The 14,323-nt window shown below is 40.4% G+C and overlaps 1 protein-coding gene across 1 annotated transcript; it reads right to left on the bottom strand.

The window, feature by feature from the left end:
* Positions 1–13,365: 13,365 nt before the first annotated feature.
* Positions 13,366–13,680, bottom strand: LOC137732801 (uncharacterized). Its single transcript, XM_068472069.1, has one exon. It carries the CDS (start codon positions 13,678–13,680, stop codon positions 13,366–13,368), a length of 315 nt encoding a protein of 104 aa, XP_068328170.1.
* Between the last annotated feature and the right edge of the window lie 643 nt (positions 13,681–14,323).

The following is a 14,323-nucleotide window of genomic DNA, read 5'->3' as shown; positions in this document are numbered from 1 at the left end:
AATTCTATACGGTAATCAGAGCTCATCCAGGACCTTCACCAAACCACGACCAACATAGTCATCCATGACTGGTACCATCACCAATAATGACACTGACAGAGAAGATGCAGTGATGACTTGCATAGCTCACACCAAAATGAATAAGAGCAAGAAACCTACTTCAAGCATGGATTCATCCCTGCTGCCTTTTCTTGTAAGCATGCCAACAGGTATGGGAGCATTTGTGGAGTAAAAAATAATCAACAAAATTATGGAGGTGGCACGTCGATTTTTTGGGTGAAAAGGACAAAATGACCCTCGAAGCACACTGGAATTTCCACGCTCATGCAACAAACAATAACGGCTCAATCAAGGTCAAATGTGATCAAAATGGTATTTATTCAAAACTCTCTCTTCACTCCTCATCAAATCCTCACCCACAAGGTAACTCCCAATTATTCTTTTCAAATTAGGATTAATTACCAAATTAATTGCAAGATATTATTTGACATAATATCTTGCAATTATATTCAAAATACACCACCATAAGTGGCCGGTCCCTATTTCTCCAAATAGGGCCGACCATACCCCTATAAATAGCCTCATTTCTCCACCAAAATCCTAAGCTCATTTTCTCTCCCAAAAATTCCCACATTTTGTCTCAAATTCTAATTTTGGCATCGAAGATTCTTTAGGCAAAGCATCCACCCCCCCCCCCCCCCCCCAAAAAAAAATCATCGTGGGCGCATAAGGCTTTTGGCCTTATTCTTAGGTGTTATTATTTTGTTGGTGCATTTTCGTCAAAGGAGAAGACGGGAGAAATTTGCATTCACAAAGACAATTTGGTCCATTGTGCTAGCTTGGATGTACTTTGGAATAGGAATGAGATGATCATTGGCAATGGCATTGCATATGTAATAGCTATGGATATTATGATAAGTGATGACATCAAATCTCATTTCGTTGATGAACGTCAATGTAGAACTGATTGATCAATTGATTCCTTAGCAAAACCCAAAGTGTTTGGGCATTGTAGTTCCATCACCTCCAATGTGAAGCCTATTGGCTGCAAGTACGTTTTCGTAAGGAAACTTATGAGAAGAATGAAATAGAGGGATACAAGGCACGCCTCATGGTGCATGTGTTTCATCAACACCATTGGATTGAATATGAGGAAACTTATTCTCCTGTAATGGATGTCATAACGTTCTGGTACCATATCATTTTGTACTTTCTGAAAAAAAAAAAAAAAAATTAGAATATGCAACTTATGGACTTGATAATTGCTTATCTTTATGGGGTTCTTAATATAAAATCTACATGAAAGTTTCTGAAAGACATACATTATTTGGTTTAACTTGTTCTACACCACAAAACACTTTATCTACTAGATTAAACGGTTCACTCTGCAGATTGAAATATTTTATGTACTATGGTATGATTGTTTGAGTAAAATTTGATCGGTTAGGAATATGTTAATAATGAAATATGCCACTATATATTTATCAAGAAATCACATTATGGATTTGCAATTGTTGTAGTTCATGTCCATGACATGACTCTCATTGGGACTCCTGAAGAGCTTGAGAAAACTGCCGTTCACATGAATCAAATTTGAGATGAACGACCTTGGGAAAACTCAATATTGTCTCAGCCTAGAGTTCAAGCATAGTTTTGGCGGTATTCTGGTCCACCAATTGAACTACATTAGAAGGTGTTGCATGACTTTAATAAGGATAGAGCGAAACCTTCGAATACACCTATGGTCATTCGAAAGCTAGATGCAAAACGACCATTTCCATTCTAAAGATGATGAGAAAAAGGTTTTGGGGATTGATGTTCCATATATGAGTGCAATTGCTTTATTGTACTTATTTCAATGCACTAGACCAGACATCTCTTTCATTGTCAATCTTTTGGCAAGATATAGCAACGCGCCAACACACTGATAGTGGAAAGACGTTGAAGACATCCTTCGTTACCTGAAAGGTACTAGGGACTTGGGCTTATTCAATCTCTATGCATCTTATAATAGATCACAAGCCATTGGTCTTTGAAATGATACTTGTCTTGTTGGTTATGCTGGTGCAAGTTATTTATCTGACCCGTACAAGGCACATTCTCAAACAAGTTATGTCTTTACCATTAAGAATAACGCAATATCTTGGAGGTTCACCAAACAAACCCTAGTTGTGACTTCTGTGAACTATGCTAAAGTTCTTCACGAGGCCACATATGAATGTTTCTAGTTGAGACTTATTGATGAGTATATTTGAAGAACTTACATAATTTCTTTCGTCGTTGATGTCACGACAATGATCTATAAGGACAACGTTATGTGTATCGAACAGATCAAGAAATTATACATCAAAGGAGACACCACCAAGCATATTGCACTGAAGTTCTTGCATAACAGCAAAAGCTTCAGAAGATTGAAGTCAACTAAGTACATTTCCAAGACAACTTTGCCGACCTCTTCACCAAATGTCAAAGTCAACTTTCCAAAAGCTTGTTCAAGGTATTGGACGTGAATTTTCTAATTTGCACCGTTTGTAGTTCGTAGTGGAAGTTTTGTCAAACTCAGGAAGAATCTTCTGAAGTATAGTTATTTGAACTTAATGTATTTTTTTCCCTTAGTACATGAACATTTTTTCATTTAGGGTTCTTTTAGCCCGACAAGGTTTTAATGAGGCACTTACACTGGGACGGTCATACCCTTGTGTGCGTTTTACTCAAGTTTTGTGAGACTTACTCCTGTATGCAATTCCCTAAGTGAGACTCGCGTGTTCTCTATTAGTGCCTACAAGACAACTTCATCACCTGCTTCTACTTCAGCCTTAAGATTTGATTCAAATATTACTTGAGTATTTACGCACTTAAGTGATAGAATTAAGTTAGGAATCCTTTGTGATTTACAATACCTTTCCTATTAATCTTTGTATTCCTATTTTTTTTTTTTTTAATACATACGATGCATACAATATTATCTACACTAAGGGGTGTGGAAGTAAACTAAGCCTTACAATGGGATAACCATAATAATTTGGTTCGAATTCGTCCTTGATGAGAATCAAATTTAAGACTTCTTACTTATAAATGAAGAGGAATACCATTAGAACATAGTACTAAGTGACATTAGACTTTGTATTCTTGGGGAGAAAGTTTCTCTCACCCTATTGTTTACTCAACATAAAGGCATTGATAGGGGAGACATACACAAGTCTCCCAAACCTTCTCTCTCTCTCTCTCTCTCTCTCTCTCTTTTTGTCACACCCTCTTTGTCAGTTCAATATAGGCCACAACACAATTATATTTGTTGGTTTCATTTTCACAAAACAGTTTTTTTTTTTTTTTTTTTTTTTTAATTGTTTACAGTTTTGTTCAAAATTTAAAATGAGTAAAGAATTCATAAATGAAGGGGTTTCGATATATTTTCATCTTATAACTTAAATAGAAAATTGGGCATAAAACGTCTTCATTGGATCTAACTGATAAGAAAAAAAATAATAATGAGACTCAATTCAGCAGCCTAGCTTCTTGACCTAGTCTAAAAGATGATGAAAGAAGATTTCATGTATGTTTGTTTGATGACGTACTCCACGTGAATCTCTATTATTTAATCATTTAAATTTTATACCTAGAGTTAAAATTGACTCTCTCAACTATTTTTTATACTCCTTGAACTAAACCCTAGTTGAAATTTGACCCCTTTAACTATTTGTTTTGGTAAATTGACCCTCTCAACTTTTTAAATTTTGTAATTTAACCCCTTGCAGTTAGATTTTGTCCAATTTATCATTAACATGCTGAACAACATGCACCAATAAAATCACACCATGTTGTAATAAAATAAAATAAACTTGTAAAATAAAAAAACAAATAAAAGTATAATTATTTATGAAAATAAAAGGAAAATGAAAGGAAAAAAAAAAAAAACCACCGTCCAGCAACCTCACTTCTCCACACGGCTACAACCCAATCCCACCATCGACAACCCATATCCTTAAACCTCCATCCCGAATGCCCATGCCCAATTTTGACCCAATACCATTTCTTCCCCTCCCACAGTCGCAGCCACAAACAATCCACACAAGACCCAACCGGACCCAACTTTTCGATTGTTCGAAACGTCCCTCACACAGTCACAAATCCCCGTTCTTGCACGGATGATTCACATGAACTCCTTGATCTTGGGCGCGTGAGAGAGAGATGAAGAAAGAGAAGAGGGCGTGGTGGTTATGGAGATCGTGGCTGGTGGGCTTTCTTTTGTTTAGTTTAATTTGGTTTTTTGGTTTTCTATATTTTTTTTTAGTTTACTTTTCTAAATACAAACTTGCTGATGTATTAGAACAGATATTAAAAGATTAATGTGGCCTTCAATTTAACAGAATATGGATGGAATAAGAAAGTTTAGGGGATCAATTTACCAAAAAAATAGTTGATGGGGTCAATTTCAACTACGATGGTAGTTCAAGGGGTCAAATGGTAGTTTATTCTTCTACCTCTTTCTCACGTACATATATTTAGAAGTGGGATCGGTACAGTTACCGTATCAAAATTCTCGTAACAATTACCGTACCAAACTTTCGATATACTGAAGTTCGGTATTGCCAAATAGTTCGGTTGACATGGTATGGTAATGGTAATTGCCACTTTGTTTTGGAACAATATTTGTTTTTGTTTTTTTTTTTAACCCAATTCAAGGGCAAAACCTTTTTTTTGTACCTTTGTCTCATATTTTGTAGCCTAAATTCATCCATTATTCATCATTCACAATTCACACACATAATAATTCGAATGATGCATCAAGATTCATGATGAAAATTAAGCTTACAATCCAAATAGAAGTTACGAACCAAAACAAATAGGAGTTAACAATCCAAATAGAAGTTAAAGTTTCAAACCAAATGAAAATTGGAACTAAACTTCAAAAAGTAAAATTCATTGATCAATTCTTCAAGCTTGAGATGTCGAAGATTTTGGAGGAGGAGGCATTGAACTTGTAGAAGATTGAGCTTGTGTCAAGCCTACATTACAAACAAAGAAGATATATTAATAGCAAGAAGAATTAAAGTTGAAAACCATTTAATAACAAATTTACTAAAAAAATTAGAACATATCTTACTTGTTTCCACTTCTTCCATTTCCTTGTAAAATTGAAGCGTATCTTCCATTGGTTCCTTGTAGAAGTTTACTTCATCCGCCCTAAACCAATCATTAGTACCCACTAGTGCCTCTAACATTTTAGGAGTCAATGATGCCCTAAAAGGGTCCACAACCCTCCTCCCTAAGCTAAATGCGTTTTCACTAGCAACGGTAGAAGTGGGGATTGCAAAGACATTCTTGCCTATTTGTGAAAGAATTGGGAACTCTTTTGTACTTGATTTCCACCAATCAAGAAATCAAAGTCACCAACAACAACGACAATATAAATAGTTTTATTTTCAAATTATTGGAATATTATAAACATGTGTTATATGGTTATATATTATATAATTTATATGTTATTGGCACTCCAAAAATCTCATTGTACACTCCTCACAAGTGTATTTTTCTTTTCAAATATAGAAAGTTTGGAGTGTAGAATGAGATTTTTGGAGTGCCAATAACAAGTCCCTTTATAAATTATAAATTATATTATATTTTTGGTATGGTACAGTAATACCGTGGTCATATTTTTCTTCGTACTTTTTGCAGGGATTTTGAAATGTTTTCCTCCAATTGCAAAGGTGACGAATACCCTCCACCTTTGTACCGTCAATGTGGTTCTTCCAGCAAGGTGGGCTACTTCAAGGCTGCACATGTCAAGATCAATTCCAATGAGCTATTTCGGGATTTTCGTAAGACGTACAAGCATGCCATTCCAAAAAAGGTTTGCGTCAAATAGGTGAAGGATGATAACGACCATGAATTGTGTGGCGAAGGTGCCACTGCTAGGAAGAGGGCTATCAAATTCCATCCGTATCACTTCGTGTTGGGATTTACTTTTCCCATTATGCATCTTTTTTAGGAGGTGATCTGCTCCATGAAATGCGTTCCTATTTAGTGCTCCCCGAACGCAGTTTGTGCTATGGTAGGGTTTTCGAACTTGAGCAGGTTCTTTGATCTTGGCTTGACCATAAAGGAGTTATGGAACTTCTTTGAAATAAGCCACAAGGAAGGCGTGGGGCAGTTGAGGTCTCGCCATAGGCTGCTTGATGCTTCCTGCAAAGTTGATCATAAGTGGGTGAGAGATACCTCAGAGGTGAGCGGAGAGTGTTAGTATGACTTTTCTCCTGAGTTGCGTGTTTTGACTGTCTTTATTAATGGTAAGTAAATTGCTTCATTCCTGGCCTACTTCAATTTTTGTTGAGCTGTTCCATGACTTTAGTTTATTGATCGTCGTTCTTACAATGTGTAGATTCAGAATTTGGCTCAACTACACGAACTTCAGCGGATGTGAAGAAAGTGCACATCACCTTGGGCATTCCTACTGAGTACCGTGAGTGGTGCTGGCTACTCAGTCCTCTTCATCGGGAGAAAGGCAGGCTGCCTCCGAAGGAAGAGATAAATCGGATAAAAGATGAGGCGCTTGCTAGCCCGATCGCTGTTGTATAGGCTACTACCATTACAAGTGGAAATAAAAGATCTTTCTTACCTGCTTATGAGCCTTCGGCAGAGAAGAAGCCAATGACTTATTATGCTACTCGCAGGGGCTCGTCTGCTACTGAGAAGCTTGTCATTGATCTGACTTTTCCTAAGGAGACGAAAAAGACCGTTGAGTCTGAGACTATGAAACCTACTACTCTGAAGGTAGCCACAACCATTGTTCAGAGGATTGCCTAGCGACAAGGTTTGGTAGTGGCCCCGGTGTGTGGGTTTTGTCCAAGCGCGCATCGGGAGCTAAGTTCGATTCGGCTTCTAAGAGGCTAGTCGCTATGTAAAGTGGGAAGGTAGATTCTATTGCTAAGGTGACGTCTGCCTATTCCATTTCTGCTACGACTGATTCATCTATTGAGAAAGGGAAGTCTATTCGCATGGGTAGTTGTGAGAGATCCATTGAGTCTGTGCGTTACTGAAGGTTGACCTACTTGAGGATGTCAATGCATGCGCCAAGTTTGTTGATAGTGTTAGGAAAATTGTCGTTCGCTCAAACTATTTTGCGAAGCGTCCTGCCTATTGAATAAGGTTCTCCCTAATTACTACAATGCATAAGACTTTGATCCTGGCAGCTAAGTGTATTCGCGTTAATCAGGATGTCGTTAAGTGTGCTAAAGAGTACCATCTTCAAGGTAGGCCATCGAATTATGAATTTTCCGAGATAGATGTCGAGACTTTCTTCATTTCTCCAATTGATCTACTTAACTTGTCATTTGAGGATGCCTTTAGTGGAGCAGCTGAGGGTCAGGCCATCCAGGTAAGGGCGGCTGAGGATGAGCTAATGGAAGTTTGTGCTACTGAGAGCGATGTGGCTGCTGAAGGTGTGGTAGTCAAGGAACCAGTGGTTGCGCAGGCTGCCAATGAGTACCTTTTTTTCTTAAACTTATGAATTTTCTTCTTTTTCTTTTCGTTATAATTTGTTTGAATTTTGTTGGCCTTCAAGCCGTTTTATCAATTTGCTAGAAATTTAATAAATAGCTTTCCTTGCTTTGCTTTATCCTTTTAGCTTTCCAGTCTTTTGTAAAACTTTACCGTAGGACGGGCGGCTAAGTGAGCTGCTTTAATGTAGCAATTGATCCCACTTCGTCATTTAGGTTTTAGTTTCGGCCTTGATGCTCGGGGAGCTTTACTTGCGCAAGGAAAAAATGCAAGATTTCTAAATTATAGAGCCAGTAACTAAACCCGTAGCCTCCATAGGAAGCAGACGAGTCCGCGTAGCTGTTATAGTCATAAATCTCGACTTTAGCGGCTACACGAGCCTTAGCATTCCCGGGGCATATTGCAAAATTTTTAACTTAAAGAGCCAATGGTCGGACACTTGTTTTTCGTAGAAAGCAGAGGAGTCCGTGTAGCTACTATAGTCATGAATCTCAGCTTTAGTGGCTGCACAAGCCTTGGCCCTCCCGGGGCATGTTGTGAAATTTTTAACTTGAAAAGCCGACGGTCGGACATGTACTTCTCGTAAAAAGCAGAAAAGTTTGAGTAGCTGCTATAGTCGTGAATCTCGGCTTTAGCGGCTGCACAAGCCTTGGCCCTTCTATAGCATATTGCGAAATTTTTAACTTATAGAGCCGGTGGCCGGACACGTGCTTCTCGTAGAAAGTAAAGGAGTTTGTGTAGCTATAGCAGGTGTAAGTCTCAGCTTACAGATTGCCTAGGGCTGCCAGACATTGGGTCGTCAGCTGGGCGTCTTACTTAGAGAAGCAGATGACCTGCCTGACCACTTTAGGCGTCGTCCCTGGCTCTTGAAGTCATTTTAGGCTTAAGGTGTAGGCAAAATCACGCCTCATAGGCCATATCCTTTCGAGCTAATGGTCATTTATTCTGCTAAGTTGCACGCATCCCGATACAAATCTCTTGGGCAGCAATTGTAACTGATTTTACAGGTCGCTTAACTAGTATTGCAACACTTTATAGTCGAGTTATATTCACGAAGACTTGCATGTCAAGGACGGATCATCTAGTCATGCGAATTCTTTCATGGCCAAGGATGCTGCCCTTAGCGCCTCTTCCAGTTAAAAAACAGAGCTCCCGCGAAATTGAATCTTTCATTCGGCTAAGTCCTTTTAGGAAAAATTCTATTGTGGCCAATTCTGGGAGCAGTCTGCCATAGGTAGAAGATGCATTCAGGGGAAACTGAGCAGTTGTAAAACCCTTCCACATCTGGATATCCCAGATCAGTTTACCCCCTCCTGATGGGAGATCACACGCCATGTCTGCAAGGGTAGGGGTGTCTTATGCTTCGGCATAGGTGGTTAGTTTGTTTATGCATTCGGCCCAGGCTTGTGAATAATTCCTTCAATCTTCATTGAAAGTAGAGAAATGCATTAACTTTGCTTATAGGTAATAAGAACATAACAACTAATGGTCCTCGATATGCGAGGTCATGATCGTCGATCTGCTTGAGTATTTAAACTTTATTTGTCTTGAACAGGGTCCAAGGAATGGTGGGAGGTCACACGTAGTACTTTCTCAAGTTATAGGCATTCCACTGCTTTTCGATTTCTTTGTCACTCATAGTGGTGAGAGTGTAACCGCCCTTTCTGCCTACTCGGCTGATTTTGTAAACACCTTCCCAGATGGAAGCCATCTTTTTGGAGCCTCCCCAACGAACAGTTATAAAGGCATTTCTGAGGACTAAGTCTCCTGGCTAGAACTACTGAATCTTCACCTTCTTGTTGTAGCTGGAGAAGAGAAACTGCTGATAGGCTGCAACGTGGGTGATAACCTTCTCGCGCTCTTCCTCTACCAAGTCCAAGTTTGTTGCCATCTTTTTCTCGTCCTGCAAAGTGCTGATGCTTGGCACCATGACGTTGGGAAGGATGATCACCTCAGAACCAAACGCGGGAGAATTAAGTTTTGCCGGTTGCTAGTGAAAACGAAAGGAAGCATCTGGCCACTTGCCCTTGTTGTCTGAGAGGAACTTCTTGAGGCAGTTGAGAATGGTTTTGTTAGACACCTCGGCATACCCATTACCCTACGGAGACCGGAGCGTGGACATGTGCTGCTTGATACCATATTTTTCGAAGAACTTCACTAAGTCTTTGCCCACAAACTGCGGACCATTGTCTGTGACAATGGAGTGAAGGATGCCAAAACAGTAGATGATGTTTTTCTATATAAAGCGCTCTATGTTCATCTGGGTAGTTGTAGTCGGTTGTTACGATCATCATGCCTTTGTCCTAAGTGGCAGGCGGCATTAGTCTTACCAAGTCAATCGCCCACTGGATGAATGGCCAAGGGTCTACAGGTGGAGTTTGCTAGCAGGTAGTGTGGGCACGGGCTTGAAGTGCCGGTAGCTGTCCTATCTTTGTACATACTCATTGGTATCTTAATGTATGGTTGGCCTGTATTAGCCTGCATTAAGAACTTTTTGTGCCAGGGAGCGGCCTCCAGAGTGGTTTCCACAGACACCTTCGTGGATTGAGTTAAGAATCTTAAGGTTGTTAGGAGGCGATAGGCAGCGGAGATATGATCTTGAGAAACGAGCATATTGTTCTATATGTAATAGCGTGCTGCCTTTATCTGGAGCTTCCTAGACTCTAGTCTATCTGAAGGGAGTGTTTCATTGACTATGTAGTCGATGATAGGATCTTGCCAACTCGGAGCTGTGTTGATCTACACCACCTCAACTGTTTATTACTCATCTATGTTCGGCTTTTCCAGGTGCTTGATTGGGATGGAGCCATTGAGTAGATGGTCTAAGGCAAAGCCTAGGTCTACCAGTGCGTTTACATAGGCATTTTCTGTTTGTGGAACCTAGTAAGTGTGTACGCCTGGAATGTCAGGCCATCCTTAGATGTTTTGCTGCGTACTCCCTTGAGGTTTGGTTAGTGATTAGCTGGGAATCAGAATAGATCGCTAGCTTCTTCGTCGCTAGGTCTTTTACCAATCGGAGACCTGCTAGTAGGGTTTTATACTTTACTTCATTGTTTGATGCCTTGATGCTTAGAGTGATCACTTGCTCAAGCATCGAACTTTCTGGGGTAATGAGAATTAGGCCTGCTCCTGATCTCTAGCAGTTAGATGATCCGCCAACGTGCAAGCGCCAGAAATCTCTTATAGGTGGGGCTGTTGCGACTACGGCGTGCTCAACTGCCTCTAGGGCCTTTTTGGGTTGAGTTGCTGCATCATATAGGCTTGGGTTGAATTCTGCTACAAAGTTCACTAATGCTTGGGCCTTTATCATCGTGCGGGGTTAGTATGCTAAACCGTACTAGCTAAGTTCCAACGCTCACTTCATAACTCGTTGAGAAGCATATAGACTATGCAAAACTGATCGCCAGTAGGTAATGGGTCATGACGATGGCTAAATGTCCTTGAAAGTAGGGTCTGAGCTTCCTAACCGCAACAACAAGCGCCAAAATAAGCTTTTCGATCTTTGGGTTATTGATACTGCCAGATAGATGTACAGGTTCTCCGCTGCTTCTAACTTGGATAGTAGTAGAGGTGAGGTTAGGTACTACTTCAGGTCCTAAAATGCATTCTCACACTCGTCGTCCCACTTGTCTCTTTACGCCCTCTTGATTGCCTTGAAAAAGGGCTTGCATCAATCAGTGGATCGCGATAGGAAACGATTGAGTGCAACTGCTCGTCCTATCAGACTTTAGATCTCCTTTAGAGTTGTGGGAGACTTTATGTCCAGGATTGCTCTAATTTTCCTTGGATGAGCTTCGATTCCTTGCTGGGCTACAAGGTACCCTAAGAATTAGCCTGAGGAGATGCCAAAAGTGCACTTGGCTGGGTTGAGCTTCATTTTGTACTCTCGGAGGATGTTCAAAATCTCTGCCAAGTTACCAAGGTGGTCTAACCGTTGCTTGCCTTTGACCATGATATCGTCAACTTAGACCTCCATGGTTACAATTTTCTTCTTAAACATTGTTTTTACAAGTCATTGGTAGGTTGCTCCTACGTTCTTAAGGCCAAAAGGCATGACCTTGTAGCAGTATAGCCTCGCTTGATCACAAATGTGGTTTTCTCCTTGTCAGGCTCGTACATGGCAATTTGATTGTAGCCTGAGTATGCATCCAAGAAGCTGAGTAGCTGGTTCCTAGATGTTGAGTCAACGAGCATGTTAATTCAGAGAACCGGGTAGTTATCTTTAGGGCACGTCTTATTGAGGTTGGTGTAATCCATGCATACCCTCCATTTGCCTTTTTATTTTTTCATCACTAGCATGACGTTGGCCAGCCATGTTGAGTGTGCCACTTCCTTAATGAATCTGGCCTCGAGTAACTTGTCATCCTCGGGTACAAAATGTCACCTTTTCTGGTTCACAGGTTTGGCTGTAGGGTCAACGTCCAGCTTGTGACAAACTATCACTGGATCAATACCAGGCATGTCAGAGGGTGACCATGTGAAAACGTCATAATTTTCCTTAAGGAAAACCTAAAGTTCATCATTCTCTGTCGGGCTCAGACGTAAGCCAATCTTAGCCATCTTCTCTGGATGGCGAGGGTCAAGAATGATGTGTTCGGCATTCTATTTGGGTTTCTATCCTAATTCATTTGCCAGGGCATTGTTGACCTTAACGTCATCTTCATGACCTGATTGCTATTTGGTGGAGGTAGAATCATCTTTCTGCACTTCAGTTGCTACTGTTGGGTTAAAAAACTTCTTCGACTTTTTAAGAACTTGTACAGTGTTTTGCCGAGACATGGCCTGGTCGCCTTTGATCTCTTCGATTGCTATTCCTGGGATGCGAAATCAGATCTTCTGATACTTAATCAAGGTCACAGCTTCAATCTTCACTAGCCAAGGTTGGCTCAATATCCCCTTATGAAGAGATGGGTCGTTGACAATCATGAAGGTTTATGATGAGATAATTAAAGGGCTGGTTAAGTTAAGTGCGATTGTGCTAATGGTAGTTGAGGTAAGTTCGTTGAATCCAATCAAGACCTCTGCTTTGCATTTGATCATGCTTTCTAGGCCCATCTTCTGGATGACTGACAGTTATAGGATATTGATTGAGCTGCTGGTTTCCACCATAATTCTGTCAACAATGGTGTGGGCCAGTTCAGCAGAAATCACCAAGGTGTCGTCATGGGGAAAGTCTACTCCCTCAGCTTCCTGCTTAGTGAAGCTGACAATTGGTCCAGGTACATCATCTATGGCTTAAACCTGAAAGGCCGATCTCGTCTACTGGATCTTCCTATTCTTGGAACTGTTGGTGGTTTTCAGATGCTCAGATTCGGAAAAAAATAACGTTGATTTGGATCATCTTGGCTGGGGGTTCGGCATCAGCATCTGTTTTTCGCCTCAGCCGGGCAACTGGCCTGTCGACATATTGGTCACACTTGTTTTCCCTCATGAGCTTCTCAAAGTACTTCATCCATGTGATGCAGTCGTTGGTTACGTGCCCCAGACCTCTATGGAATGCGTAGTACTTTGTCTGGTCCACCTTGGAGGTGTCTCTCTTCATGGGTTGTAGCATCTTGAACCACGGCTTGTACTTAAGGTCATGACGGATCTAGTTAATTGGGACTAAAAACTTGGTGTGTGTCTTGCACGTTATGCTTCCCTTTGCCAGGGATCGATCCTTGCATTTGCTTCCTAGCTTATTTTTGTCATTAAGTGGTTTACCGCCCACCTTCTTCTGAGTTGGCTCTGCATCTTTGCGTAGCTGCTTAGGCTGCTTCTGGGAGCACTTGGCCTTATGCCAAAGGAAGTTTTTTTTTCCTACCAAAGTGTAAGAATCTGTCAGGGTCAAGTTCACGCCCATGATTAGCTCTCCGAAAAGTGGGTTATCTACTTTGAGCCTCTTCTAGAAGGCTTAGCTTGCAATGGTGTCATTACATCCGACGATCTTCGCCTTTTCCACCTAGACCTCTTGACGTATGCGCATAGTGACTTCTTCGGGTCCTTCTTCATGCTTAAGAGGTGGTCAAACTTCTTCTTGACTGAGCGGTATGACAAATATTCCTCAGTGAAAACCAAGGAAAGTTCGCTAAAGTTTCGGATTGAATATGGCGGCAGGGTGTGGAACCAGTCTTGCGCCTCGCCTTGGAGCATCGTGGCAAAGATTTTGCACATGAGAGCATCATTGTTGCAGTAAAAGGTCATGGCGCTTCAGTAGTGCATCAAGTGTCTGTCCAGATCTTCATCTCCTTTGAACAAGGTGAAATGTGTGATGTGAAAATTAACTTGACACACAAATTAAACTCTATTGTTAACAATTGTAGTATATATGCAAGTAGGGATCGTTCTAGATCGGGGATTAGAAGGGATGCTAATCTACTCAAATTAAACTCTAAAATACTATACTAGACTCAAAAACAGAAAACTAGACTCTAACAACTCAAAACAAGCTAAATAGATTTAAAACACACAAACTAAGTTAAATTGACTCGAAACAGACTCTAAGAAGTTATTTGGATGAATTTTAGACTAGTAAGACTCAAAACACTAAATTGGACAGATTTGAACACGTTTCTAACTAATCTAACACACTTAATTAAAGGGGAGATTGATTTGGACGAAATTAAATTAAAAATAAACAGATTTAAAGACTCTAAACAATTTGGACGAAATTGGGTGAAATATGGGTGAATGGCTAGCTAGAGTGTCCTTCTCCACACATGACACACATGCATACAAATCGATTTCCAGTTATTATTTCTTTAAACCATGAATGACAATGCCCCAAGTTGATTGAATTGCACAACCAACCATCATATTTTCCTTATTTCATTGAATTGAATGAATA

The sequence above is a fragment of the Pyrus communis genome, chromosome 4 (genome assembly GCF_963583255.1).
Source record: "Pyrus communis chromosome 4, drPyrComm1.1, whole genome shotgun sequence".
Taxonomy (NCBI): Eukaryota; Viridiplantae; Streptophyta; class Magnoliopsida; order Rosales; family Rosaceae; genus Pyrus; species Pyrus communis.
This window is presented reverse-complemented; position numbering and strand designations above follow the sequence as displayed.